The following is a 27,868-nucleotide window of genomic DNA, read 5'->3' as shown; positions in this document are numbered from 1 at the left end:
TTTAAGGTAAATGTCACAAGAAACAACGATATGTTACTTTGAGCTGATTAAAACATCATTGAATTATGTTATCTCAGCACTGGTCATAATGTGAGGCATTTAGAATTCAATTGGTTCTTGAACAACACAATGGGTCCTTCTATAGGGCGAATTGAAAGCATTTAGGAAGAGGTGGCAAGGGACTGCATTGTAATTAATTTTCTTTGCCTGGTGGAGCATTGGCTTATTTGAAATTAACTTAGCTGCTTCGGGGCTATGATAAAGAATGGCTATTAAGCCATCATATGCTGGGAAGTAAAAAAAATTCGCCTCCAAAGTTAAAAGTCAGGATGCTGTGAGACTTGGTGGGGAACTCTTAGGTGATGTTCGCATGTTACTAAGGAAGATGCAAAGGAGCCTTAATGAATTGCTGCACTTTGTCTTGCAGATAATTTCTGCCACTATACACAGTTGTGGAGGAAGTGACTATTTAATAGGGTAAATATTGGGCAGATCAGATCCCAAAATGAAACCTGTTCTAATGGATCAAAAGTTTAATTTCTGCAGTTGATAACCATGGTGGTTAATCACTGAATATATTCACACAAAGCTGTTAATAAAAGAATGCAAGTTTATTACACAAAGAAAAACAAATCAAACCATGTATGTCAATTTAGAAAGATTGTAATATAAACAGCAAAACAGAGTTTCAAACTTTTCCCAGTAATTTCCATTACTCAGTACCAGATAAGTGTCATTCCTATTTCAATGCTTTAACTTCATACTTACGTTCCAATCTTAGTGGCTGAGAGACTTTGTTCCAGTTATATACAGTCATACAAACAAGGAACACGAGTAGATCACTTGACCCTTTTAGTCTGTTCTGCCATTTCATAAGATGATGAATCTGATTTTAACTTTGTCTATATTCCTGCATACTCCTGATAATATTTAATCTGTGGTAATCAAGAACCCATCAACCTCTGCCTTAAAAATATCTAAAGTTCTGACAAACTAAACCTCTATTTAGTTCTGGTAGTTTGAAAACTTCAACACAAACTGTCATTTTTGGGGTCCTTACATAGTAAATCCCTTCTGCTAGGATGAAGCTGATCTCCTGGACTGGAAATGAAGTCTTTCATTTACTTTTCCAAGACTTTTTGACCTCTTTAGAAAAAAAACACCTTCACAGAACTGAAACCACACATCTATTTTACCTCTACATTAAGATCCAAATTCCTAAATCTTATTATACACCTTATCAAATTTTGGATAAGGTCAATCACATCTACTGCTTTATTCTGGATGTTGTTGAAACAGCAGTCATTCAGAAAAATTCTAAGTGCTGTATCACACTCCTGACTTGTGCCATATAAATAGTAGGCACATTTTGGGGAATAACAAAGTGAATATTTTCCATAGAATTCCCAGCCTGTTTTTGTATCCACCATATTTACGGTCAATGGGAACAACGAGGATTTATTGGGGAACTCATGGCTACATTTACCTTGTCATTGCCTGGCACTTGAGAGGCATGAACATTGCTTATCATTTCCCAAGGCTTAAATTTTGTCTATAGTGCAGTATCTAGACATGGGCTACTTGATCATCTGAATTGAGTTGTAGTGTTCAGTGCAATCATCATTGAACATTTCCACTGACATCTAAGATACATATTGTTAGAATCCTCACTGATTTTTTTTCACTATCTTTATTCTTTTATCAACACTTTGTGCATTGCAGTGAATAAAATTTTAAATGATCTTACTGGATCAGAGGGTGTTGCGTGTATGGAATGAGCTGCCAGAGGAAGTGATGGCGACTGGTCTGATTACAACATTTAAAAGGCATCTGGATGGGTATATGAATAGGAAGGGTTTAGAGAGATATGTAGCAAATGGGACTAGAGTAATTTAGGATATCTGGTCAGCATAGACATGTTGGACTGAAGTGTCTGTTTCAATGCTGTATAGCTCAATGACTCTATGTGAAATGATTTGAAACTTCTTGAGCTTCTGAAATGCCCTAGTTAAATGCAAGTTGTTTTCTTTTTTCTCTAAAAAATATTAGTAAACTTGTGGAGTTTTGACAGGAATCTGACAGCTTTTGTTGGATCACTTTCTGGTATATGACCAGAAATTGATCATGTTGAAGCAATTTAGATTTAAAAGTTGAGGAAGCTGGTGGCATGGTGGTAATGTGACTGGACTAGTGGTGAGAATTCCAGTCTAATGTTCTGGGAACATGGATCTGAATCCCACCCTGGCTGGTGGTGTGATTTAAATTCACTTTTAAAAAACCTGGAATCTAATGTAGTGGTGACCATGCAACCACTATTCGTCGTTGTAAAAATGCATCTGATTAGCTTGTGACATTCATGATGGAAATTTGCTATCCTTATGAAGTCTGGCGCACACGTGACTTCTAACTCCCTCGAGGCAATAAATGCTAGCCTAGCCAGTGGTGCCCATATCACATTGAACAAAAGAATGCTAGGTTGTTACAACAACCATTACAAGGTTTAATCAAGTCATTGTCATTAATCAAGTCTCCACAGATACTGCCTAGCTCAATATGTGTAGCATTTTCTGTTTTTATTTTAGATTTTCAGCATCTGCAATATTTTGCTTTTATCCAAAATTATATAACTGGAAAGTTGTAACCAGTTTGTAATATGCCAATTATTAATGAAATTGCTGATTAGAAACAGGACTCAGCTAGAATTATACTTTACTGAATGATTTTCTCAAGTTGGCCTCCCAAGGCATTTATAGCTAATGAGTAGAAAGGAAACAAGTGTAAATAAATTACCAAAATTATACCTCTAATTTAAGATCAATGTTCTTTGCTTCATATTTCATAGTCTTTAATTAATATTCAATCAACTAAATGAATTGCCCAAATGTAAACAATCGGGCTTCGGTCCCAAATGTAGCTAAACAATACTAATCTCTTTGTACATTAGAATGTTTAATAATTCTGTACAACAGAAAATACAGCATTTACTTATCTTGCTCTACAGTTAAGAGATGTTCAGCTTAAGTATGAATATAGCAGGAGTAACTATACAAAACTGTAAAACTGAAAATTAGCCTTTCTTGACAGTATAAGTTAGAATATAAATCGATTCAATGAATCAGTACATGATAGATAATTGTTCGTTTGTGTCCTTTTTTAATATTTAAACATGGCCTTGAACACTTTGATGTGACTCTTAGTGGGCTGTTGATACTGACGTTCTAGTTGCATTCACTGCTTTGGATTTCAGGACCAAACTGCAGCTTTGTCTTCATGGTGGACATTGTGTTAGTACATTGTCAGGAATTTTTAAGAAGCCAGTCCCAATAAAAAGCCTCCAACAAAGCCACTGGCAAGCACGATATTCTTCTTTACAAATTCAGCTGACTGTGGGGAAAAAATGTTCACCAGTCAAGTGAGACAACTTAAAACCTAGACATTTGCTGATAAATATACATCATACTCACAATTTAATGAATCCAGATACGAACAAAGAACAAGAGTAGACCACTTGAGTCTGTTTCACCACTCATTAAGATTGGGCGGATCTGATTTTAACCTTAAGTCTACATTTCTATGTATCCCTGCTAATCTTTCACCCCTTAGTAAACAAGAATCTAAAAGTAAAACTATTTTGCGGAAAGGAATTCCTTCACAGAAAAATTGTTTCCTCGTCATTATTCTCAATGTAGCTCAGTTTATAACTGCAAGAGGCAAAATACCTTGGAAGTGCATGTGAGAGAAACAGGACGTGGATTTAAAATGTTTGCACAGAAAATTTCTATTTCACAATTGTGGTAGCTTTTTGCTCCGAGTCCTATTCAGAATGAAATCACTAATTTCATTTAAGTGCAATTCTTTAGAAAAGGGTTCACCAAGAAGCATCTCCTGAATAGTTCTGTAGTTTGGTACTAAACGTGGGTTTCCTCCTGATGCTCCAGTTTCCTCCCACAGTCCAAAGATGTGCAGGCTAGGTGAATTTGCCATGCTAAATTGTCCATATAATGGTCAGGGATGTGTAGATTAGGTGGGTTATAGAGGGTTAGGTCTGGGTGGGATGTCTGAGGGTCAGTGTGGCCTTGTTGTGTCAAAGGGCCTGTTTCCACACTGTAGGGATTCTATGTTTCTTACAGTTCAACAAAATACCAAGTTTGATACTTGGCCTGTGTTGAATTTCAGTGAGGAAAACTATGTAGGAACTACACGAATTAAGCTATGGGTTTAACCTCATGTCTTTTGAAGCTGGCATTTTTCATTTGAGATGACAGACTGAGGGTTGGAGGAACAAATAAATTACAGACATCTACCACTTCTTTCCATTGAAATAATATTGATTTGGACCCACCCGCAATCCTCCCCACGTCAGTCCAATAGCCCAGCAACACTAAATAGCAGCAGCCATAGTAACCTCATCATGTGGAATGAACATTACGACAAGATACTGGAAGGCTGCCAAAAGCTGCGAAAGTGTACTTTATAGAAGTATGGAAATTATCAGAAGGTTGGAAGAAAATTCTACGGGCAATAGACTGTCAATCTATACATAAAATACCGCACTTACAACATAAAATTTCAAGTGCCTTTTTCTCACCTCTTCAATAAAGGTGTTGATTTCAGGAGCAGCTTTATTTGCTTTCTTTCTCAATTGTCGTTTTGCTTTATTCACATCTTTTTCAACTCTTTTCCAATCCACTTTAATATAGCCGCTGTGATTTGCAACCTGACAGAAAAATATGCCTTAATGAGTAAAGGTATGAGTTTTTTTTTGCAGTATCTAGTATTTGTAAGTGAGTTCTACAAAATTTTCAGCTGTCACAGAAAAATGGATTCTCATAATAGCAACTTCACACCTATGGAACAGTGTGATGTTGAAGCAGCAAATCATGCTGTACGAGGAAAATATAAAACTGGAGGACTTTTGTAGAACTTTCATTGATAATTCAAATTTATCAGATTCAAATTATATAAAATTTATGCAGTTGGACTTACAAAACAGTTTATTCTTGTTCATAAATGCCTTAATTTCTGAATAATTGAACAAAGATACTGAATTTGTGAAACAATCTATGCAATCACAAGTCTTGTTTGTTTAAAAGTGCTACTTGTTTGCAGTCCCTTTGACCAACTGGACTACAGGACAAAGTCAAGACTGTTGTCCTGCTAACTATATCCGATAACAGATATGGAATTAAGATATAGAAATACGCCTCCTGACTTTAATGCTTAACTCATTCCTATTCTTTACTGTCCATTTCTCTTTGCTGCCAAGATATATGCTTGAGTTCAGATGTTTCACATTGACATTTTACCATATGTGAGACAGAATGTGCAAGGAACAAGGTGGTGGCTACCTTCTTCTGGAAAAGTACATGAGGAGTTTCTTCCACAGACTTTGTCATCAAAATGAACCAGTTGCCCATCTCAGAGCCGGGTGCAATAAATGAATGGCTCATGTTTGCCTAGAATCAGTACGCTACAGCATGTCTAACCCAACATCGGATGCTACAGATGATTCCAAAGAACAATTTTATGCCAACCTCAAATAGCACATGCCCGAGTCCCAAAAGGTGACAAGTGAGTTGGAATGGACACAGACCACTAGAAAGATGTACTTAGCAGAGAGGGATTAAGGAAATCCAAAGCCATGATGTCCTGTGCCTGATCAAGTGCTTTATCATAATCGAAATCACATTTCTGCCAAAGGGGCAAGTAAAAGAGCTTGTTGCAACACCTGCGTTCCAAGCACTACTGCCTATTCAACTTCCCTCATTTAAGTGAAGGACCGTAAGGATGTTTGTTTTGTCCGCACCACAACAGGTGCCCACAACTGCTGGACAGACCACTGCCTAATTTTCTTTGTAGGCAACATCAGTGTTGCTCCAATACAATGACAACAAAAGAAGTAATGCCTCATGCTTACGCAGTAAAAAACCCTGATGAAATCCAAATCAGCCAGCACTTCACTGTCAACCTACCGACTCGTGGTGACGTACAGATGGTGTGCACAGTCTGCCTCCAAGGCCTCCATAATCAATACCTGGAAAGAAGTTTATTGTTTTTCAACCAGGAAACACCACGTCTAGTTTAACCAGGAAATCCAGGGGCTGATAGAAGTGCTTTGCACTTGTGGCCTGAATGCAAAATAGCAATCAACTTGAGAACAGGGAAGTAGCTGAAGACTGAGGTCCAGGAGAAAAAATGGCAACCTGAAGAACAGATTTTGGATAGAGAGTGCAGGAGATCCAGCAATTAGCCAAAAATCATGATATACAAGGCACAATCAAGGCTTTCTTTAGCACAATCAAGATCACGTTCCAGGGATCCTACTTTGTGACTTGCCAGGAGTGAAGAGGTCCTCAAAGGCCTAACCTGGAATGACCGCTTTAATGACTTCCTTAACAGAATTCGTCCTCAATGTGAATGTCCTCCATAGCATGCAAACCCACCGCTATCTCAACACAATCTCAAACTGGTATGAGGTAGAAAAGGTCATTTGTCAGCTAAAGAACCAATGTCAGAAGCAAAGGGAGTTCTGATGAAGCACTCAAATATGATGGACAAGCACTAACGGCATAAGGAAATCTCAGATTTGGCATAATTGTGACCATCTTCATTAAAGGTAGTAGGCCTGACTACGGGAACTACAGGTAATTTCCTGGCGGTCGGCCACAAGGCAAGTTTTATTGCAAGAATTCTCAACTGCCTTCTGCTTGTGGCTGAAGAGCTCTTTCCAGAGTTGCAATGTAGAATCTGCCCTCTGAAGGACCCAATGTACATGAATTTCCAATGCCCAGCAACAAAAAAGAGAAATATAGGAAACAGCACCTTCCACACTCACTGAGGCCTTTGGTACTCATTAATGAGGGATTATGAAGCATTGTCCTTTGCTTTGACTGTTCTCAAAAGTCTGTCACCATCGTCTACTTGTTCCACGATGACATGCAAGCTGTGATTCTAAGCCACAGATCCAAACACTTTAGGACTAGGGACGAGCAATCATAACACTCTTACTTTTCTTGACTTTCCTTGCTGCAATACTCCATCTTGGCCTCAGCAAGCTCTCTGCAGGAGTGCAGCTAATCTGCAGAATAAATTCCACTAACCATATAATTCTAGTGTTAGCACAAACTTACAGGCTGAGCTCCAATCCATTGAAACTACTTTCCCTAAGGCATATTACAGCATGCGCCTTATACTGAACATTTGTAAGGCATAGATCCTCTCCAAACATCCCTTAAAATGTAGACCATTTCCATGTCTTCGTAGCCTGCAGTCAACATAAGCTTTGTTGACGATAGGGTTCAAGACTACCTTCAGTGGGCCAGTGCAGCCTTTGCTTGCCTGAGTGTGTGTTTTGGAAGTCCAGGATCTTGTACCTGACGATCAGGCTCAGGGTCCACAGAGCAGTAATGACACCCATCATCCTAATTGGCTCAGAGAGGTGGACTGTGTACCTCAAGACCCTGGAGAAGTACCATCAGTACTGCATCAGCAAGATAAAACTAATCCATTGACAGGATAGGTGCACTAAGATCGGCGTTCTTGCTCAGACTGACATCCACAACATCAAAGCACTAATCACATTCATTTAGCTTCAGAGGACAAGCCATAGCTTCAGGTATACCCTCAAAGCCTACTTGCAATGTGTAAAACACCCATTTGACATCTGGAAAACCACTATCGAAAGACTGCTTGAAATAGAAGGGAAACATTTTAGGTATGCTCTGTACATCTCAAAGTCTCATTATTGATGGCAGGTTGATGTTAAGCATTGACAGTGAAAGAAACAGGACACCACCCTGACATCCACCTTCCCATTGATCCAACCACCATCTGCCCTATTTGGGACAAAGACAATAGATCATGCACTGGGCTCTTCAGTCTCCCGAGAATTTATTTTTAGTATAGAAGCAAGTTACCCTCTATCATGAGTAATGAGAAAATGTGAAGGACGAGATGAAGATGAAGCTATGTAACCTAACAACTGTTTAGGCAGGCCTATGTAACTTGAAATAAGAACAGAAAATGCTGAAAATACAAAAGTCAGGCAGTATTTATAAAAAACAGCTGTGATAGGCTTTAAGCAAGTACTGGGGAAGGAGATGAAGGAAAGAATTAAATGGAAAGTTAAAATAGAGTGGAGATAAGGAGAGACTGGACATGGTCAGGAGCCCTGTCAGGTGCAGTGAGGTTGGTTGATTGAAGAGCAAGCACTGTCATGGAATACAGCATAGTCAGAACACAGCATTTACACTTTTTTGATTTTTATTTCAGATTTCGAATGTCTGCATCTTTTTGCTGTAAAAAAACTTTAGGCCACATTTGAAGTATTGTTTGCAGCCCTGGTCACCACACTATAGGAAGGATATGGAGGGTTTGGAGAGGCTGCAAAAGAGGTTTATCATGTTGGCTAGATTAGAGTGAATCCATAAGTAGAGGTTGGAGAAACTTGGATTGTTTTTACTAGAACAGAGGCTGACGCACAACTTGATAGAAGCATTTAAAATTATGACAGGCATGGATAAGGTGGATAATTGGACTCCTTATTTTTTTGCAGGGTGGAAATGTAAAATACAAGGGGGCATAGGTTTAAAATGAGAGGGGAAAATTTAAAAGAGATGTGAGGCAAGAGTTATAAGTGCTTGGAACATGCTGCCAGGGGAGGTGGTAGAATACGACAGCAATTTTTGAGACATTTAGACTGACAAATGAACAGGCAGGGAATGTGGGATATGGATCATGTACTGGCAGATGAGATTAGTTTAGACTGGCATCATGTTTGGCATAGACCCTGTGGGCTGAAGGGCCTGTTCTTGTGCTGTACGGTTGTGTTCTATTTTGTTAGTTATTTGAGATGTGTCCATTTCTTTAAATATTTATCTTACCATTTCAGACTGAAGTTCATCATTCCTATTTCTAATTTTTCTTTTACACATTGTCATCTTGCCTTTTCGATTCTCCGCTCAAGTAGTTTCTTTTGGCAAGCTCATTCCCCAACCTCTTAGCACTCCTCAACCTTCCTACTTTACTGGAATTTTCCTAGGCTCGACTCCATCTTGAAAGACTGGACATTTTCCCCACTGTGCCTCCCTTGGCAAGCTCTGAAAGGCCCATCAAAGCACTCAATACAACCTCCTTTAGGAGCATAATCTTATCTTACTCGAGCAGCAATCTTCCTATCTACTGTGTCTGCTGAGGGGGTAATCTTGCCAAATTTTTGAAAATTCACTCGAGGGAGTTGGGTATCATAGACTGGTCCAGTATTTGTTTGCCCTTGAGAATGCAGTGGTGAATTACTTTCTTGAACTGCTACAGTCCATACGCTGTATGTAGACTCCCAGTGCCCTTAGAAGACATTTCAGGATATTGATCCAATGACATTGAAGGAATTTGGGTAACAAAGTGTGAAGCTGGATGAACACAGCAGGCCAAGCAGCATCTCAGGAGCATTATATTGTTTCCAGATTAGAAAGGTGAGTGACTTGGAGGGGAACAAAGAACAAAGAACAAAGAAACCTACAGCACAGGAACAGGCCCTTCGGCCCTCCAAGCCTGCGCCGATCAAGATCCTCTGTCTAACCTGTCATCTATTTTCTAACAGTCTGTGTCCATTTGTTCCCTGCCCATCCATGTACCTGTCCAAATATATCTTAAAAGACGCTAACGTGTCTGTGTCTACCACCTCTGCTGGTAACGCGTTCCAGGCACCCACCACCCTCTGTGTAAAGAACTTTCCACGCATATCTCCCTTAAACTTTTCTCCTCTCACTTTGAACTCATGACCCCGAGTAATTGAGTCCCCCACTATGGGAAAAAGCTTTTTGCTATCCACCTTGTCTATACCCCTCATGATTTTGTAGACCTCAATCAGGTCCCCCCTCAATCTCCGTCTTTCTAGTAAAAATAATCCTAATCTACTCAACCTTTCTTCAAAGCTAACACCCTCCATACCAGGCAACATCCTGGTGAACCTCCTCTACACCATCTCCAAAGCATACACATTCTTTTGGTAATATGGTGACCAGAACTGCACACAGTACTCCAAATGTGGCCGAACCAAAGTCCCATACAACTGCAACATGACCTGCCAACTCGTGTACTCAATACCCCGCCCAATGAATGAAAGCATGACATATGCCTTTTTGACCACCCTAATGACCTGTGTTGTCACCTTCAGGGAACAATGGACCTGAACACCCAGATCTCTGTTCATCAATTTTCCCTAGGACTTTTCCATTTACTGTATAGTTCGCCCTTGAATTTGATCTTCCAAAATGCATCACCTCGCATTCGCCTGGATTGAACTCCATCTGCCATTTATCTGCCCAACTCTCCAGTCTATCTATATTCTGCTGTAATCTCTGACAGTACCCTTCACTATCAGCTACTCCACCAATCTTAGTGTCATCAGCAAACTTGCTGATCAGACCACCTACACCTTCCTCCAGATCATTTACAATATATCACAAACAAGTGATCCCAGCACAGATCCCTGTGGAACACCACTGGTCACAGGTTTCCAATTTGAGAAACTCCCTTCTACTACTAGCCTCTGTCTCCTGTTGCCTAGCCAGTTTTTTTATCCATCTAGCTAGCACACTCTGGACCCCATGTGACATTGCTTTCTCCATCAGCCTGCCATGGGGAACCTTATCAAACGCCTTATTGAAGTCCATGTATATGACATCTACAGCCTTTCCCTCATCAATCGAATTTGTCACGTCCTCAAAGAACCTTTTAAGAAGTGGTATTCTGTTGCAGTTGTTCCTCTTGATGGTAGGAGATGTGTGAGGCAAGGGTTGTAGATGCCTGGAAAATGCTACAGGGGAGTTGCCTCCTTTGGAACATGCCTCCTCCTGATCTTTGATGGATTTTCTCCTTAAACTTGCTCCTACCATGCTGACTCTATTTACTTTGCCAATTAATCAACTTCCCATCTCCCTTCAAAATATCACCTCCTTGACTTCCAATTGATCCCTGTGGATAATTTTATCGATATCTTGGCTTTGAAGGAATCTGGGCTAAGGGATTTAATATCTCTTTCCTAAGTGAAGATGCCCCTTGTGATTATATGTTCCATCACTTACCATTCCCTGCCCAAACTGTTGGCATGCTGGTGCAGCTGTTAACATCAAATTACATAATCTTAATCTGTCTCTTCCTTCTCTGGAACATACTACGTGTGAACATTTCATAACATTCTACCCTGCTGCCTCATTGAAAATCCTCATTTGCCATGTGAATTCAGGTACCATTAATGGTACCTGTGCATTTACCTCCTCACTCCCCAGTATGCAAGGGCTCAAACATACCTTCAAGGTGAAGCCTCACTTCACTTGCACTTCCAAGAATCTAGTCTACTGCATTCGCTGCTCACAATGTGGTCTCCTCTACACTGGGGAAGCGAAGCATAGACTTGGTGACTGCTTTGCATTCGCAGAACATCTATGTTCTGCTCGCAAAAAAGACCCTGAACTACCTATGCCTGCCACTTCAATGCACCAACCTGCTCCCTGGCCAAAATCTCTGTCTCCGGCTTGCTACAGTGTTCCGGTGAAGCCCAGCACAACACCTCATTTTCCAATTGGGGACCTTACAGCCCTCCGGACTCAATATTGAGTTCAATAATTTTAGGGTCTAAACTCCCCCAGTCCCAGCCCCCCCACCTCCCACACTAGGCCCTGTTACCACATAGCCTGCCACTCCGCACCCACTGTTGTTAGTCACTAACTGTCCCCATTAACAACTATTCACCCTCCCAGCCTGAAAAATCGTTATCCACTACTTTGTCTGTCCAACTCTCTTTCTCTCTCTTTGGGCTCTATCCTCTAGTTTACTCCCTACCTCACCCACTTCCCTATATTCTGCACGTAAACTACGTTTTCCCAGCCACCATCAGTTCTGAGGAAGGGTCACTGGACCAGAAATGTTAACTCTGTTTTCTCCTCTACAGATGCTGCCAGACCTGCTGAGTTTTTCCAACCACTTTGTTTTTGTTCCTGATTTACAGAATCCACAGTTTTTTTGGTTTGTAGTTACCTTTAAAGTGTTTCTCACTGAGATATTGTAAATGTTTTTTTGCCCCAAGGTTCTGTATTAAAAATGTCTTATCCACAGTCATTCAACCTCCATCTCATTGATGTTCTGATTTTTGAGTTAACTGCCCTCTTATCCTTCTTCAATCTCCCCCCACTTCCATGTCAACTTTTCAGTTTATATTCATAGCCTTGATCTTGTCATCTCATATTCCCATGCTATCAATCACAAGACCATCTCGTTCAGTATCACCCACATCCTCATGTGCATTTCAACACCACCTCCTTTTGAACCAGTCCCTGTGAACAAACCACTTTTCTAACTCACAGTTTACGTTTTTCCATTCATCACAACAGCTTTGCAATTATCAATCTCGTCAATCCTATCCTTGATGCCATTATTTACATTAAAACCATTACTTTCTTCAATCCTCGCCATTCTGATATTACAGCCCTCACCTCTGGGAAATGCAGGCTTGAATGGTTATGGTGGGTAAAACAATCTTCTAGCTGACCTCTTTGTGTATCCACCTTCAACAGGAGTGAGCAGCTCAAGGTCACCACTATTACCCACTGATGGTGAAAAAATACAATCACTTTTATCATCTTATCTGCACATTTACAATTGTTCAAATTATAACTAGACTTAAGAAAGCATCTAAATAACTGTGTGGAATCATTGCAAAATTGTACCCATAGGATTCCAAAAAGTATAAATTATTTGCTATTACAGCTCAAATTATACCAGAATATGGCAAACAGTAAAGTACTACAAACAGTAGTAAGTCCAAATAAACATTAATTTGGTCAGTCAAGAAAGATCTGAGTTCGCAAGTGATTAAAACCTACATTTTGCATTCCCCTAAAATATAATACAAAACTTCAGCAATTGTTGACATCCTCAAGAAACGAGTTTAAAACTGTGGGGTTGTGGGATACTACGGCAGAGTGGCAGTCCTTATCTCTGAGCCAGGAACCCAGGTTTCAGCTCCACTTTCTCCAGAGGGATAAAATAATATTTCTGAACAGACCTTTTAGAAAATATCTAAAACTGTGGGGTTAGAAAGTGGCAAATGGGTCTAAGAAGTCTGTCTCTTTATGATGCAACGGAACGTTATTTTTACTATTTTTGTCAGCGTTGGTGCAATTTAGTTTCAGTTGAATTTAAGACACCGGCTATATGTCTACTCTTTCTAAAGATTTGCTTCCTATTGTGAGTCACCACCCATTGGGAGCATCAGATTGTAATTTGTCCATGTTCCTCAATCCCTTCTCAGTCTAGATGGACCTCTCATTATTTTTTGAACCTATTTAAGTTATACAACGCTGCTAGTGAAAAATATCTCTTGCTTGAGCTGTTGTGTAGTTATGTTTCATTGATAAGGCAGTCTACACCACGAAGCTCACAATGTTGCAACAATATGGGCAAAATTACCAAGATACATCAAATCAAAATCACGTGAATAAAATAAATCTTTTGAAGTTAACAGTAACATTTGGAAATCTATTATCTACAGTTTGTTTTCATTCATGGGCATCACTGGGGCAGAATTTATTACCTATCTCTAATTGCCAGAGAGCAATTCAAATCCACAGCAATGTAGCTGAATTTTGAGTCACACATAGGTCAAACCAGGTTCAAGTGGATTTTTGTGACAATCGACAGTGAGTACATGGTCACCATTGGCTAGCTTTAAAATCCAGATATTTATTGAGTTTAAACTTCACCATATATCGTTGTGGGTCTCAAAACCACGTCCCCACAACATCAATCTAGGATTCCGGATTACTACTCCAGTGACATTATCATTACACTAATGCATCTAGATGTACAGGAGCAATGAAGTCTTGCACATTTTAAATATACTGGAGAGTCAGCATGATTCACAATATTGTACAAAGTGCAAAAATAATTTTAGTCTTGGTATAATTTCCTGTAAAGTCTTATACTCTGGAAGAATTTTGCTTCTACCTATATTATTGCTGTGAGGTACAAAACTTAACTTGCTTGCCTCCTTCATGACTTGTTCTCGGTACACATGTAAAGAAATAAGCAACTCAACGTGCATGGAATTTTTCTTTTCCTTTCAAAGGGATGTCGGTATTGCTGACGAAATCAGCACTTACTGCCCATTTCTAATTGACTTTGCAAGTGGTGGTGAGCTGCCTTCATGAATTGCTTTAAACCATGGTGGGGGTATAGAGGATCCAGCAATGGTGAAGGAACAGTGATATAGTTCCAGGTCAAAATGGTGTGTGGCTAGGTAAGGAACTTGCAGGTGGTAGTGTTCCCATACATCAACTACTTTTGTCCTCCTAGGCAGAAGAGGTTGCAGGATTGGGATGTGTTATCAAATGAGCCCTGATAAGTTTCCTTTGGGTTGGGAAGTAGAATTTGACAGTTTCAGGATATGGGGCTGATCACTTAGAACTGAGATGATGAGAAATTCTTCACTCAGAGTTGTGATCTTTTGGAATTTCCTACCAGCTCATCAATGAGTATAAAGTTAAGAAAAGCAGATTTTTTTCATCTCTCTCATACTACTGGCTTTAAGGCTCTCACACAGTTTATTTCATTAAAATAATACTGCACCCTACTACTGTGAAACTTTTTTGCCACCATTAAAATGTTGAATACCACAAATATTTAAATTAACCTTTATTTACCTGCATCAAAAGGAACCCACCACCAATAGCTGTAGCAGCCAGCTTGCCAATCTTCTTGAACACAAAACCTGCACACCTGAGAAGAAGGAAAGCAGAGCTTAATATTAACTTTAATTTACGTCTCCTTCAAAGATATTTATCCAAATAAGTAACATTCCCAACACTGGGTTTCCTGGTTTCTTTTCATATTCTAAGACAAACAGTAAAATTGGATTATTTGTTCAATCTGTCAAGTTCAATTTGTGCCTAATGCCAACCATGGTTTCTTATTTTCATTACCCACGAGAAAGGCAGATTGCCAATTGCAATTGGAATCATACACTTTTTAAATGTTTTGCTATTGTGGCCTTAAACATTCACAAAATTAATTAAAATATCCATTGAACTGTTAGTTCTGCAAGTGTTAGTTTCAAGCCTTTATCTTAAGTCAATTCAGAAACATACAAAAGAACAAAAACTTTGTTTTTTGGCTTCACTTCAAAAGCAGCTAGACATATGAAATGTGAACCTCCTCTCTTTGTTGGCTGTTAGAAAACTGGGCATGAGTTTATTGTACTAAACCGTTTATCTCTTATTAATTGTATTTTTCATTAACAGTTTATGGAAATCAGAAATATTTATACAGCACTCTTTTAGAAGATTGGAGTGGAGATATATTTGTAGTACAGTGGATAGAGAGTTTAAATCTGTATATTAACTTTGAGGGAAAATCTTAAGTCAAAAATAAAGCAGAAAAATCTTAAATATCCCGACTGGACATCTTTTAGTTTGAATAAGTAATGTACTTATTTGTAACAGGCTAAAATGGAAAATTGGAGATTTTAAACATTTAATCAAAAATACACATTATAAATATATAATATCAGGGCATTATTTAAGAATTATGATGACAGTTACAATGAAACAATGTTTAAAAGTAGGTAACCGATATGGTATGCAAAACTAAACTAATGGCACAAACCTGGCCCTACTAGTTAGAAAAGCAATATGCATGAATGCATCCTTCCAATAAATTAATTGAAAAATGCACCATCTGTTCTTGAAGCAAAATTGAAAACTAGAAGATATCAGAACCAGCACTTCTGATGTTGTGCACCAAGTAGAATCAGTAATTTTTATAGTGGAACGAGAATAATTTTTTTAAATAATCACTCCTGATAACACTAATGACGTGATTGCATGAACCCTTGCTGAACAATTTTGTCTGTGTTAAGATGCACAAATCAGAACCAAGTGTATCCCAAACAGCAATTTTTTTTCTTTAACCCATACGAGCACTAGCAATCTCAATTGAGAGGACACTTTACTGCAAATTGATACTAGACTAGAAACAGTTTTGTGCTCTGTTCTCAGAAACCAAGTTCCTATTACCTATATAAAAAAAGAAATTGCTGGGAAAACTCAGCAGGTCTGGCAGCATGTGTGGAAAGAAAATAGAGTTTATGTTTTGGGTCCAGTGACCCTTCTTCAAAGCCTTTTCTAGTTCTGAGGAAGGGTCACTGGACTCGAAAGGTAACTCTGTTTTCTCTCCTCAAATGCTGCCGGACCTGCTGAGTTTTCCCAGCAATTTCTGATTTCCAGTATTCGCAGTTTTCTGGGTTTTTTTTGTGTAATATCATCAATACTCATTTCAAGTAGAATGTTAAAATGCAGCAGTTTCAGGAGATTTTCATCCTATCAGTCTGGAATTACGTAGCTAAAAGGACAAGAGCATTTATCCACTAGGCAACCTCAGATTCATTAAAATACACCATTTTATTAGAAGTTACATGTCTAGAATGTTTTTATTGTTTGACTATGTTTAACATTTTAAAATCCAAGTGATTTTTGACTATATTAAGGAAATACACTTTGAGTTAATATACATTTTCAGAAGTTTTTGTTTCCTTGCTTTGTCAAAATGTGCATACATGTGGATGGAAAGAAAGAATAATTGTGCAAGTATAAATAACTGTGGCAACATACAATAGAACACACTACTCACCAGCCTGTTACACCACCCATCATTAACTGAGTAGCTACTGAATATTTCTCTGCAACTGGTCCTGAACTCTGTCCGAAAATACGGCCCCACCACTCCTGTCGTCCTGAATACTCCAACAGATCTACAAGTTCATAGGAATCATCATCACTGTTTTGCCCTAAGGAAAGTGAACAGTACAAACAATGGTTTATTTTTCTAATGTACAACATACAAGTTCTTGTGAGAAATAAGAAGTGTAACAAAGAGGTGTTAAAGGTAAGAATATAGTATCATTTTAGTTAGGTTGAATTACTCCTGATAACTTCCAAATTTCCTTCTTTTACTCCAAATTCAAGTTGAGATTTCTTGATGGCTTAGTGAGTTCACAATGGTTTGATCCTCATCTGTATTAACTAATCTAAGAAAGGGCAAACATTTATACTGCTAGTCTCAGTATTTTTGATTAATGAAGGAAAGTTTTCCAAGGTCCTGTTCCTAAAGCGATCAATATATACTGTTGATCACGTGCATTGGGAAGTGGATCAAGAACACATTCAGATCTGGTAATGTTCGTGAAAGTTGTGATACTAACCTCAAGCAAGGAGTAGGCACCTTTAAAGAAAAGCACAAAATAAACTAAAAACAAGATTGGTGAAAAGAGGATTAAGCTCAGCTATGTTTTCCATAAATGAACAATCTGTCAACATTCACCATCAATATATAAATAATAGCCAAGTTGACAATGAGAGGCATAGATAGAGTCGATAGCCAGAGACTATTTCCCAGGGCAGAAATGGCTAGCACGAGGGGTCATAGTTTTAAGCTGGTTGGTGGAAAGTATAGAGGGGATGTCAGAGGCAGGTTCTTTACGCAGAGTTGTGAGAGCATGGAATGCGTTGCCAGCAGCAGTTGTGGAAGCAAGGTCATTGGGGTCATTTAAGAGACTGCTGGACATGCATATGGTCACAGAAATTTGAGGGTGCATCCATGAGGATCAATGGTCGGCACAACATTGTGGGCTGAAGGGCCTGTTCTGTGCTGTACTGTTCTATGTTCTATGTTCTATGTTCTATGGCCGTGGACACCAAACATTTACATAAATGTACCATGCAGTCAATTCTAGAGAGGATTAAAAATTGAAGATAATATTTTAAAATATTGTGTCCCTCACATTTTCAGAATTTATTAAGCCAGGTAAGAAAATTAAACCATCTTTTTGAGGTTGGAAGTCATAGTTTACAATATATGAATGTACAAGTGCAACAAATTAATAGCTATATTTACTTCACTCTGAAAATGACAGTCTGCGCAGAATGATATGAAAGTAAAACCAAAGTGCTGGAGAAACTCAGCAGGTCTGATACCATCGGCAGAGAGACTAAGACAGTTAATACTTCATGTCCATTATGACTTCTTCAGAGAGACAATGACTTCTCTGACTTACTATCAACAATGCCTTTTGCCCATCCACTTTCCTCCCTCTCGGCTCTATCTCCACCTATCGGCTGACTCCTACCTGTTTCACCACCACCAAAACACCACCCTCACACACATCAACCCCATCTTTTCCTAGTTGCTTTCACTTCTGAAGGGTTACTACACTTGAAACATTAACTCGTTTTTCTCTCCATTGATGCTGCCAGACATACTGAGTTTCTCCAGCAATTCCTGTCTTCATTTGTTTCAGCATCCACAGTTCTTTGTTTTATACTGGTTAAAATCCTTTGGGGTGTTCTTGAGACATTAAAATTTAGCCTGAGACTGCAGTTGGTTAGGGATGACCTGGATCAATGACAGCTGTGAATATAGCCGATCTTTTATGCTCTTAGTGTGTTCGGAAGTTTCTCTACAATTAGGGTCATCATCAGTGTTTCATCTTTCTAAAGACTGAGTGACAGAGATTTCTTCACTTTGTTCCAGACACAAATCCTGTTCTGAGGAAGGGTCAACGGACCCGAAATGTTAACTCTTAATTTCTTCTCCACAGATGCTGCCAGACCTGCTGGGCTTTTCCAGCAACTTCTGTTTTTGTTACAAATCCTGCTCTTTTGGTTCTACCAAAAGCAGCCTGTTTGTGTATTCCAAAGTCTGAATGCCTCATTTTCAAGCTGGACAATCGCAGGCATTTTTTGTTATATTTCCAATGTTTGAATTTCACTTTAATCAAAATAGGAGATATAGGTCTGTTGACAGGTTTAGGTCTTGTTTGATAAAATTTTAATTGTAGGAGTCTGCTGCATTTCTGTGGGTCTGGAGTCGCATGTAGGCCAGACTAGGCAATGATGGCAATTTACTCGCCAAAGGTCATCAGTGTTTTGTTTTCCTTTTTTAAACTAATTGAGTGCATGGAAATCCGCAGAATTAAACTTAGATGATGAAAATTGCTCATTCACATTTTGCAACCATCATAACCATGACCAGTTTTATAAAGCATTTTCCAGACTGATAAGTTTTGATTGTGTTAAAATATTTAATGAAATAATAACTCGAAACCTTGTATTTAAATCAGTAACACTGTATAAAGATATTAATCTGACTGTAAATATTTTGTTGGTCTCTGCAAATCTATAGCTAACAATGCATTATGAGTAAGATGTGTACCATCTGTAAGAAATGTTACTGCTCTATTCAGAAAAGCTACATAACAAAAAGAATGTTGCCAGTTTTCCTTCATTATTGAAGCCATTTCTTGCATTATCTGTTGTGCATTCCAAAGTTGTGATGCAGCCTGATCATAGACCTGCATGGCTTTAAACAGTGTGGGTAAGGATCAAGGAACTGATGTTGTTGGTACTGTCTGATCTTTCCAGCTTACCTTTGCTCTTGGGTCACAGTACTCATTGCTCTTCTAAGGAAACGATGATGACTGTACTCCCCATGTAGTTCGTTCTTGTGCATTTCAAAGGGTGGGTGGTAGCCCAGGGGTAATGTCAGTGATCAATAATCCAGGGCTCTGGAAGAGTACACTGGGAATATAGGTTTGAATCCCACCATAGCAGATAGCAAAATCTGAATTATTACTTTTAAATATCTGGAATTTAAAAAACTAGTCTAATGGCAACTGTTGTCATAAAAACCCAAATGTTTTACTACTATCCTTTAGAGAAGAAAAGCTGCCATCCTTACTTGGTCTGGCCTACACGTGACTCCAGACCCACAAATGTGGCTGACTCTTAACTGTCTTCTGTAATTGCCTATAAAGTCAATCAGCTAAAAGAGAAGTAAGGGGGGGGGGGCAAAAACTGCTGGATTTGCAGTATCCCTCATTTCATGCAATAGAGAAAGGAAGTGCTACTTTTCCTGAGCTTCAACTTCAAGGAGACTTTGAACACTTTGCAGGTGGTACCCGTGTTTAAGTTGTGATGACAAATTCAGGGTTTTTACAGCAAGTAAGAACACGACTGAACTCAATGTCTGCACCAGCTCTCCCAAACGAGCATTTCACTGAGCAGCATTCTTCTGCTTTATCTCTGTAAGCCTATACCTTTGCCCTTTTCAAATAACACTAATTCCCTTTCAGTGCCTCAGTTAACCTTGCTGAATCATCTGATGGTACATACCAGACCCTAATTCTTTACTGTGATTTTTTTAAATAACATAGAAAAAAGGACGAGTAGACCATTCGCCCTCTAAGCCTCCCCTATAATTCAGTATGATCACAGCTGATCATCTAACTCAATACTCTGTTCCTGTTTTCTCCCCATATCCTTTGATTCCGTTAGCCATAAGAAGGTTGTCGAATTAAAATTAAGCAAAGAACTAATGCTGAAGATCTGAGACAAGAGTAAAAATTGCTACAGAACTTCAGCACCTCTGGCAGGATCCACAGAAAGCAGAATTAATGTTGCAAGTTATCTTTGCCAATTACTTTAAATCTGTGCCCTCTCCACAATCCTTTCATGAATGGGACCAGTTTCTCCTGATCTATTCTAGCCAGATAGCACATGATTTTGAATGCCACTATCAGATCTCTTTCAGCCTTCTCTTTTCAAAGGACTACAGTACTTCAACTCATTTTCATCCATGGAATTCTTGATCCCTGAAAAAAAATTGTGAAATAACTCCACAGAAGCCAGTGTTCCGTCACAAAGTCACTTCATGAAAAGTCTTTGCCTCTAGTACTGTGTCCTAAGAATCAGCTCTGATTGCCAGAATCTGACACTCCTCTTTTTGTCTGTCAGCCAGGACTCCCTGATTGGGGCTGTTAATCTGATCCAATCAGAGAATTCATATTCTGAGGTTCAACTAGTTGACATCATTACAATTGCTACGTCTCTTGATCTCTTGAGTCCTTGGGCACAAGCTTGGAGAGCACAAACTCAGGCTCCTCTGACTCAGCATCCAATACTGGCATTGTGTAATGCGCAGGAGCTCGCTTCTTGAGCTATGAGCGCCTCAGTAGAATTTCACTTTCTTCTTTCAACAGCATCCGTCATGTCTGATTAAGACAATTTGTTAATGCTCATTGCAGAGAGTGAACCCACGGGTTCTGGCAGTTTTTCTGACTCTTCCAAATGGCAGGGCACATTTGCTGTTGCACTGTTTGCAAATTTGCGGCTTTCGTGCTGGTTCAGGACCATTGCACCTACCTAAACTGGTAAATCACTAGTCCTGACCTCATGTTGCCCATGCTTCTTACCCATGCAGGGCCATTTCTGTGGTTCTTACACCAGACATTGTTCCCTGTATCAAACTGTCTGTCTCATTTTGCACAGACTTGTGTCCTGCACAGGAATCCCTGATGCCATTTCACCCTCAGCTCCCCGGTCGGAGAAGATCAGACTTAACCTGGAGTCTTCTGTTAGTAATTCTGCAGGTACTATCCCTGTCATTGTTATAATCAAATAAGAATTGTGACAGCTTGGTATCTAGTAAGGCTGTAGGCTGTTTCTTTAAGGCAGCTTTCAAAGTTTGAAGTGCTCTTTCTGCCAGGCCATTGGATGATGGGTGATATGGAGCTGTCCTAGTATGTCAAATCCCATTCGAATTTAGGAAATACCCAAGTTCGCTGCTGATAAACAATGGCCTATCTGCAATCAACTCTTCTGGGACCACCATGTATTGAAAAGATGTGGAGTTTTTCTATCATCAGCCTAGTTTTAACAAATAGATTCTATGCATATAAAACCACTTTGACTAAGAACATTCAGCCCATGAAAGGACCCACAGCGGATGTACAACAATCCCACATTTATCCAGCCATTTCCACGGAACTTGGGGTGCTTATGGCAGTAATTTCTGTCCTTGTTGGGACTCTGGGCAGTGCCCCATCAATGTAGCTTCGTCTGCATCTAAATCTGGCCTTCAGACATAATTTCTCACCAAAACCTTCATTTTGGGACACCTGGATGGTCCTGGTGGCATTCAGCCAGCATTTGGCAGCAATCTGTGCTTGGGGCAATCACTATTGCTCTCTATAGCAAAATGCCGTCCTCCACTGTGAGTTCGTCTCTCTGGGTCCAAAATGGTTTAAATTCTAGTTGTGATGGCCCTATGGTTTCCCCATCACCAACAATTGTTTAAGTTTTGATAGGACTGGATCTTCTGTGTCCAACGTTTGAGGTTGTAAGCTGTAACTAGAAGTGTGTCACAATTTTGCCTCCCAGAACATGTTCCAATTTGTAATTATAAGCACTTAGTATTAGAGCCCACCTGAAGCTAAGCTTGGCACTGCCTTCCCCTCTTTAAAGAAACTAAGTAGGGGTTTCTGGTCCGTTATTACACAAATTTTTAATCTATAAATGTACTGTTTAATAAGACTCCAAATTAGACTGCCAGTCCCTAGAATTTCCTGGAAATCTTCTGGGTATTTAATTAGGACTTCACTCAGGCAGCTGTTTTCTAACTGAAAAATGATGAGCCAATGTCTGTGAATCTCATGCAACCAATTTCACCCTGTCAAGCTTGGCCCAAGTGTTTTACTACAATCACTGGAAACTGACTCAGCTGCTTTTCACAAGAGACCTGAACCGAAGTTGTACCCTTAATCTGTAATGGTTCCCAGGTATAGGTTCTCAGCCTAGCCAAGGTCTTGCACAACCTCAAGAGCTGGAATCCAGAGTGAATTTTGTCAAAAACTGTTCCTTCTTAAGCAGCCGTGCCAGTATTGACCGCAATTAGAACTGGGTGACCATTTAACCAGACTTTTATTTTGATTGGTTCTGATTTGGAGGTTGCTAAGCAATTCAACTGTTTCAAACCAGATGTAGGTGGACTTTCTAGGGAACCAGGTTGCATGTTAGCCATAGTGAGAATTGAACCTAAACTTCTGGTGTTACTCTGAACCATATGCTTATCCACTACCGCACAGAAAGGCTTGAACAGATGAGCAGCTGTTTCTTTTAAGAAATTCTTTCGTAGAATGTAGATGTCATTTGCAAAGCTAATATTAGTTGCCTAAGTCAAAGGTCGTGGTGACCCACCATCTTGAATTGATCACATGGTTAAGGAGAACAAATAAAAAGAGAATGAAAAAAACAGAAGCTGCTAGAAAAGCTCAACAGGTCTGGCAGCATCTGTGAAGAAAAGATCAGCGTTAACATTTCGGGTCCGTGACCCTTCCTCAGTACACTTCATTACTTATGACTTTTTCTTCACAGACACTGCCAGATTTGCTAGGCTTTTCCAGCAACTTCTGTTTTTGTTCCTGATTTACAGCATCCACAGTTATTTCGGTTTTTAAAAAGAAAACTAACATCCTCCATAATTCCTTTCATCCCTTAGTTTTTGAATTTCTGTTACTGGCAAAAGAGTACTAAGAATAATATGTACAGTCTACTATCATTAGTTGAAAGGATGGATTATGATCCATGAACCTGTTTTCCTGGGGCTGAATTAGTACGCTTGCCACCAATTCCATTCCTTAATCTGGCCAACGTTTCATATTCAGTAGTAAGGTAATTAACAACTGTAGTAACCTAGTCAATCCCAAAGATGAGCTTCATCAACCTCGCTGTTGAAATTCCCGTCTATGCATCTGTATCATTTGGACTTGAATATTTCAATGCTCTCAGAGGTTTTCCCAATTTCCAGGCTCTGAGAATTTCAGATCAACTTTGCTTCCCACATCATTATCCCTCATCAAGTCCATCACACTTTTGTCCTTATTTATCTATATTGGCTTATGGTAAAAATGGTCTCATCTTGTGTCCCATTATGACCTTGCTACTTCCCATTTCTGTAACCTCATCAACCCTCACAACCACTACCACCTCTCCTCACTCTGCAATTCTTTGCACAGATTCTTCTCCTTATACAAAAAACAAATATTTACTTTCTTGCAACATCTTTCAAGGACGTCTCAAAAGAAATCAATGGAATCCTTTTCAAATGCTGTCACTGTTCTAACGTGAAAAACACTGAACCAGTTTGTGCATATTAAACTCGCACAGATGTGATAACCATCAGATAATACTTTTGTGATATTCATTGAAAGATAAATATTGGTTAGGACTATGAGTCATTTCTGTGCTCCTCTTTAAGATTGTGCTGCTGGATCATTTATGAAAGGGCTTTAGTTAGTGTCTCATCTGAAAGATGGCACTTCTGTCACCACAGCACTCCCTCAATGTAATAGAACATCAACCTATTTTGATTTGTCTCACTGGATTTGAATTCTCAATGTCTGACTCAAAGGCAGGACAACTAGTATAACTGAGTCATGGCTGATATACTGCATCACTTTTTTTTTGCCTAACAACATGCAGGTACACTTTCAACCACTAACCCCATGTTTTATTCCTTTCCAAATATGCCTTCAGGAACTTCCTTTAAAACTCATTTCTAATCAAGGCTTTCCTAGCTAATATCACTTTTTTGGGTTAGTATTAAACTTTATCAAATAATGCTTCCATGGATTGTAAAAACTCACTGGGTAATGCACTGGAAATCAAGTTCTCAGAGTTGTCAAAAATGTGAAAACATTTAGTCAGAGTGTCCAAAGTTCCTAATGTACCTGTTTTACCTGATTAAAAGAAAACATTCAGCAGATTTCTTTACTTAACAAGAAAGTTACGGTTTATTATGAATAAATTACCTTTAACTAATGGCACTTAGGGATTAGGAATTGCTAACTTAGAAGTCTATAACATAAATTGTATGCCATATTAGATTCCCCATTTCACAAACAAGCAAGCTTATGAAAACAGACGAAACAAAGATATTAAGGGTGAGTAAAAAAAAGATCAGGGGGACTCATTTTGAGAACACAGTTCTGGACCACAGGATTTGATGACTTGCTCTCTTTCCCTGCCTTTCAATTCATTTTTAATTACTTGCTATTAACATAAGGCTGTTTGTACATTAATTTTGCTATTATCCTCACTGGTGGAAAATTTATTCATTCACTGTATTTAAGGGCATTTTATTCCTTCTTCAATAGAGAATTTGCAGAGGAAAGTGAGGGGAAGACAGCTAACAGTTACTGGAAACTTTCCAGCACCTCCACGCAATAGCGAGACAGAATTTTTTAAATGCTTTCTCTTTGTGCTATGCTAGGTAATTCTCTGCTGCACTGGCCCCACACAAACTATGCTCACCTGGCCAGAAGCCAATCAGAACGAAATTGTCAAGGGGATTTATTTTAATTTAGAACCTTTCGGGTCTTTAGTGTCTGCTTTTGCTCTTTCTGTTCCACACATCATGTACACATCTCAATGTACTTCAGTACTCAGCATATTTAAGACTGCACTCGTCCCTTTGGTTTAAAGCAGTGTTTTCCTGTTTTTAGGCCATAGTCCAAAAATTAGGGATATAATGCATAGTCTTTACAGTATTGCCCTGTGATATCGTCATACTCGTGTAACAATCACCGATTCGGTTTAATATAACCTCCATTTCCGACTTAAGACACATCTCTATGTTTGAGTCCTTGTAAATAGAGCCATTTGTTTTCGTTCCTAAATGTTACTTGTTCACATTTATAAAGGATTATATGACCTATGTGCCTTTTTATGGTTTGAGAATTAATGAACAGCCATATAGCAGAAAAAAAATCGGCATATATTGAGTATCAATGCATCCAAATTATAGGAAGAAACGACTGGCGTCTCCTGTTCTGAGATGCTGGAAAAACATTAGTGTCGGGGATTGTGAGGTAAATTTCAGGTTAACACGGAAAAATAGAGGAGAAAGATCAAGGTGAATGGCGTATTCAATAGCACTAGAAGCGAGATGCATTCGATTGTACGGGCTGCTCAAGCGACTTCCTTCATTGAGCTAACGTTGCATTCTAGCGACAACTTATGCTGCACTATCTTTGTGTTTCCACATGTCAAACTTATAACCCTAGAGATTTCATGATGGATCATGATTCATATCATGTTGAATTACTGCCATTGCTTGACTTTGTTGCTGTAATACACTTCAAATCATCAGGAACTAGATGATGCAATTTTACTTATTACTTTCCGTGGCAATTGAATGAGGGGCTCCGAGATATATTTACTATGAATTCAATGGAAATGACTTCGGAAAGCAGTTAACTGCATGTTTAACGCATTATAGTTAAAACAGCTAGAGAAAGATCATATTCTTCCAATCGTCATAACAAATCAATACGAAGAGATCCGGCACCCTCTCCACACACAATCCGATCTCGTCCAGCCATTTCGCACAAGCCCCTTCACACGTAATTAAATGATTAATTTAAACGGACAGAGGAGCTCGCCACATCCAGACCACCTTACCTCCACGTCCCGCCATACTGCAGCTGACTTTAATGTTGAGAGATCAATAACACCAGCTCCTCACCCGGAAACACATCCTGTATGGAGTCAGAATGACGGACCCGGGCACCATGGTGATAGGGCCTGTCACATGCCGTACAGACTGACGACTGGAGCATATTAACTCGGATTCGCAAATGCAATCGAAAACTACATCCCTGCTGGAATGTACGTACAAACGAATACTTTATAGTCCTCGTCGGGCTACTTTGACACCTCAACGCAGTTAACGAATGCCATTTACACGTCACTCACTGACCAACTTTGGTTCCGGGTTTGATAATGCCCGAACTGAAAAGAAAAGCGCCTTTGTTTTCTAATGGACGGTCCATCATCGCATCTCCACAATCCTCTACATCTTTTCAGTTCTTCACGCCTAACCTGGAAACCCCAAATATTAATATCTGGATAACCTAAACCTCACGTTTCCCTAAGATGGTCCTCATATAATCTAACTTTTTGTTTAATCTTTTAGCCATCTGTCGTAATATCTTTGTGACACAATGCCAGCTTTAGTTTGATAATGTTCCTGTGATGCTCTTTAGAATGCAGTAACGGTATTTGAATATGTGGAGAAATAACCTCATTCCTTTAAGGTTATGAACTCATCCAGGGCTTACTAAATCCACCCCATGTCAGTAGAATTCCAATTGCTGCTGCTCCGAGATTACAGATATTTTTTTAAAAAAGAAAATCTGATCTATCTAAAATTAAAGATGTTGTTTTAAAAGTATCAACATTTTCCTATGCCAAAATATCGAGTCTACAAGTTGTATTCATAACTTAGACTATTTGCTTCACGTGCAATCTCTGGTATAATCTGCCCCTCAGCCATCGAGTAATACACAACATTGCTCTAAAGAAAAAAAGCGCAACGGCATCGATATTCTTTTATCGGATGTGGTAACCATTAGCAAAGTTAGCATTTTTCTATTGCCCTTGAATCAAGTGGCTTTCAAGATCATTTCAGTAGGCCCAGAAAGCCGACCACATTGCTGTGGGTCTGGAGTCACATGTAGAAAAGACAGAACTATGTTATCGTTATATGCGTTTTTATACATTATATTTTTCCACTTTAAAAATTCCTAGAAGAACAAGTATGTCACAATTCTTTCCTTTCACACTACAATCTTCCACTTTTATGGGAGGAGAGAACTTCCATGGAAATTCCAGTTGTCTGCTGTTTTAATTTAAAAATATTTTAAATTTAAGTAATCTATTCACTCAAATAGATTGATAGTTTCTGTTGACCAATTGTATGCCTTATCAAACCTGTTTTTTTTTGTTTTCTTGAATTCAGAATGGTCATTTAGTCAAAATCCAAGAACTCTCTCCCTAATGGCACCATGGGTTTGTCTACAACCCATGGAGTGCAGTATCCAAGAAAGGAGATCACCACCTTCTCAGGGGCAACTAGGGATGGGCAATAAGTAGTGGCCCAGCCAGCAAAGCCTGAGACCCACCAGTGAATAAAAAATAAT

General features: G+C 39.1%; 1 protein-coding gene across 3 annotated transcripts in view; it reads right to left on the bottom strand.

The window, feature by feature from the left end:
• Positions 1-621: 621 nt before the first annotated feature.
• Positions 622-27,868, bottom strand: part of fundc1 (FUN14 domain containing 1) — a 34,172-nt gene continuing 6,925 nt past the window's right edge. The window contains exons 1-6 of one of the 3 annotated variants that reach the window (XM_048541020.2): positions 26,349-26,646; positions 16,684-16,840; positions 14,700-14,775; positions 12,492-12,605; positions 4,589-4,717; positions 622-3,384 (exon numbers count right to left, since the gene is read on the bottom strand). In XM_048541020.2, the coding sequence (XP_048396977.1) occupies positions 3,307-3,384; positions 4,589-4,717; positions 12,492-12,605; positions 14,700-14,775; positions 16,684-16,840; positions 26,349-26,364 (570 nt within the window). In that variant the 5' untranslated portion in view covers positions 26,365-26,646 and the 3' untranslated portion in view covers positions 622-3,306. Of the gene's footprint in view, positions 3,385-4,588; positions 4,718-12,491; positions 12,606-14,699; positions 14,776-16,683; positions 16,841-26,348; positions 26,647-27,868 lie in introns of those variants that run through there. The other 2 variants (XM_059650306.1, XM_048541021.2) reach the window with 2 other exon arrangements.

The sequence above is a fragment of the Stegostoma tigrinum genome, chromosome 12 (genome assembly GCF_030684315.1).
Source record: "Stegostoma tigrinum isolate sSteTig4 chromosome 12, sSteTig4.hap1, whole genome shotgun sequence".
Classification (NCBI taxonomy): domain Eukaryota; kingdom Metazoa; phylum Chordata; class Chondrichthyes; order Orectolobiformes; family Stegostomatidae; genus Stegostoma; species Stegostoma tigrinum.
Note: the sequence above shows the minus strand (reverse complement) of the source record. Positions and strands in the feature narration are given on the sequence as shown.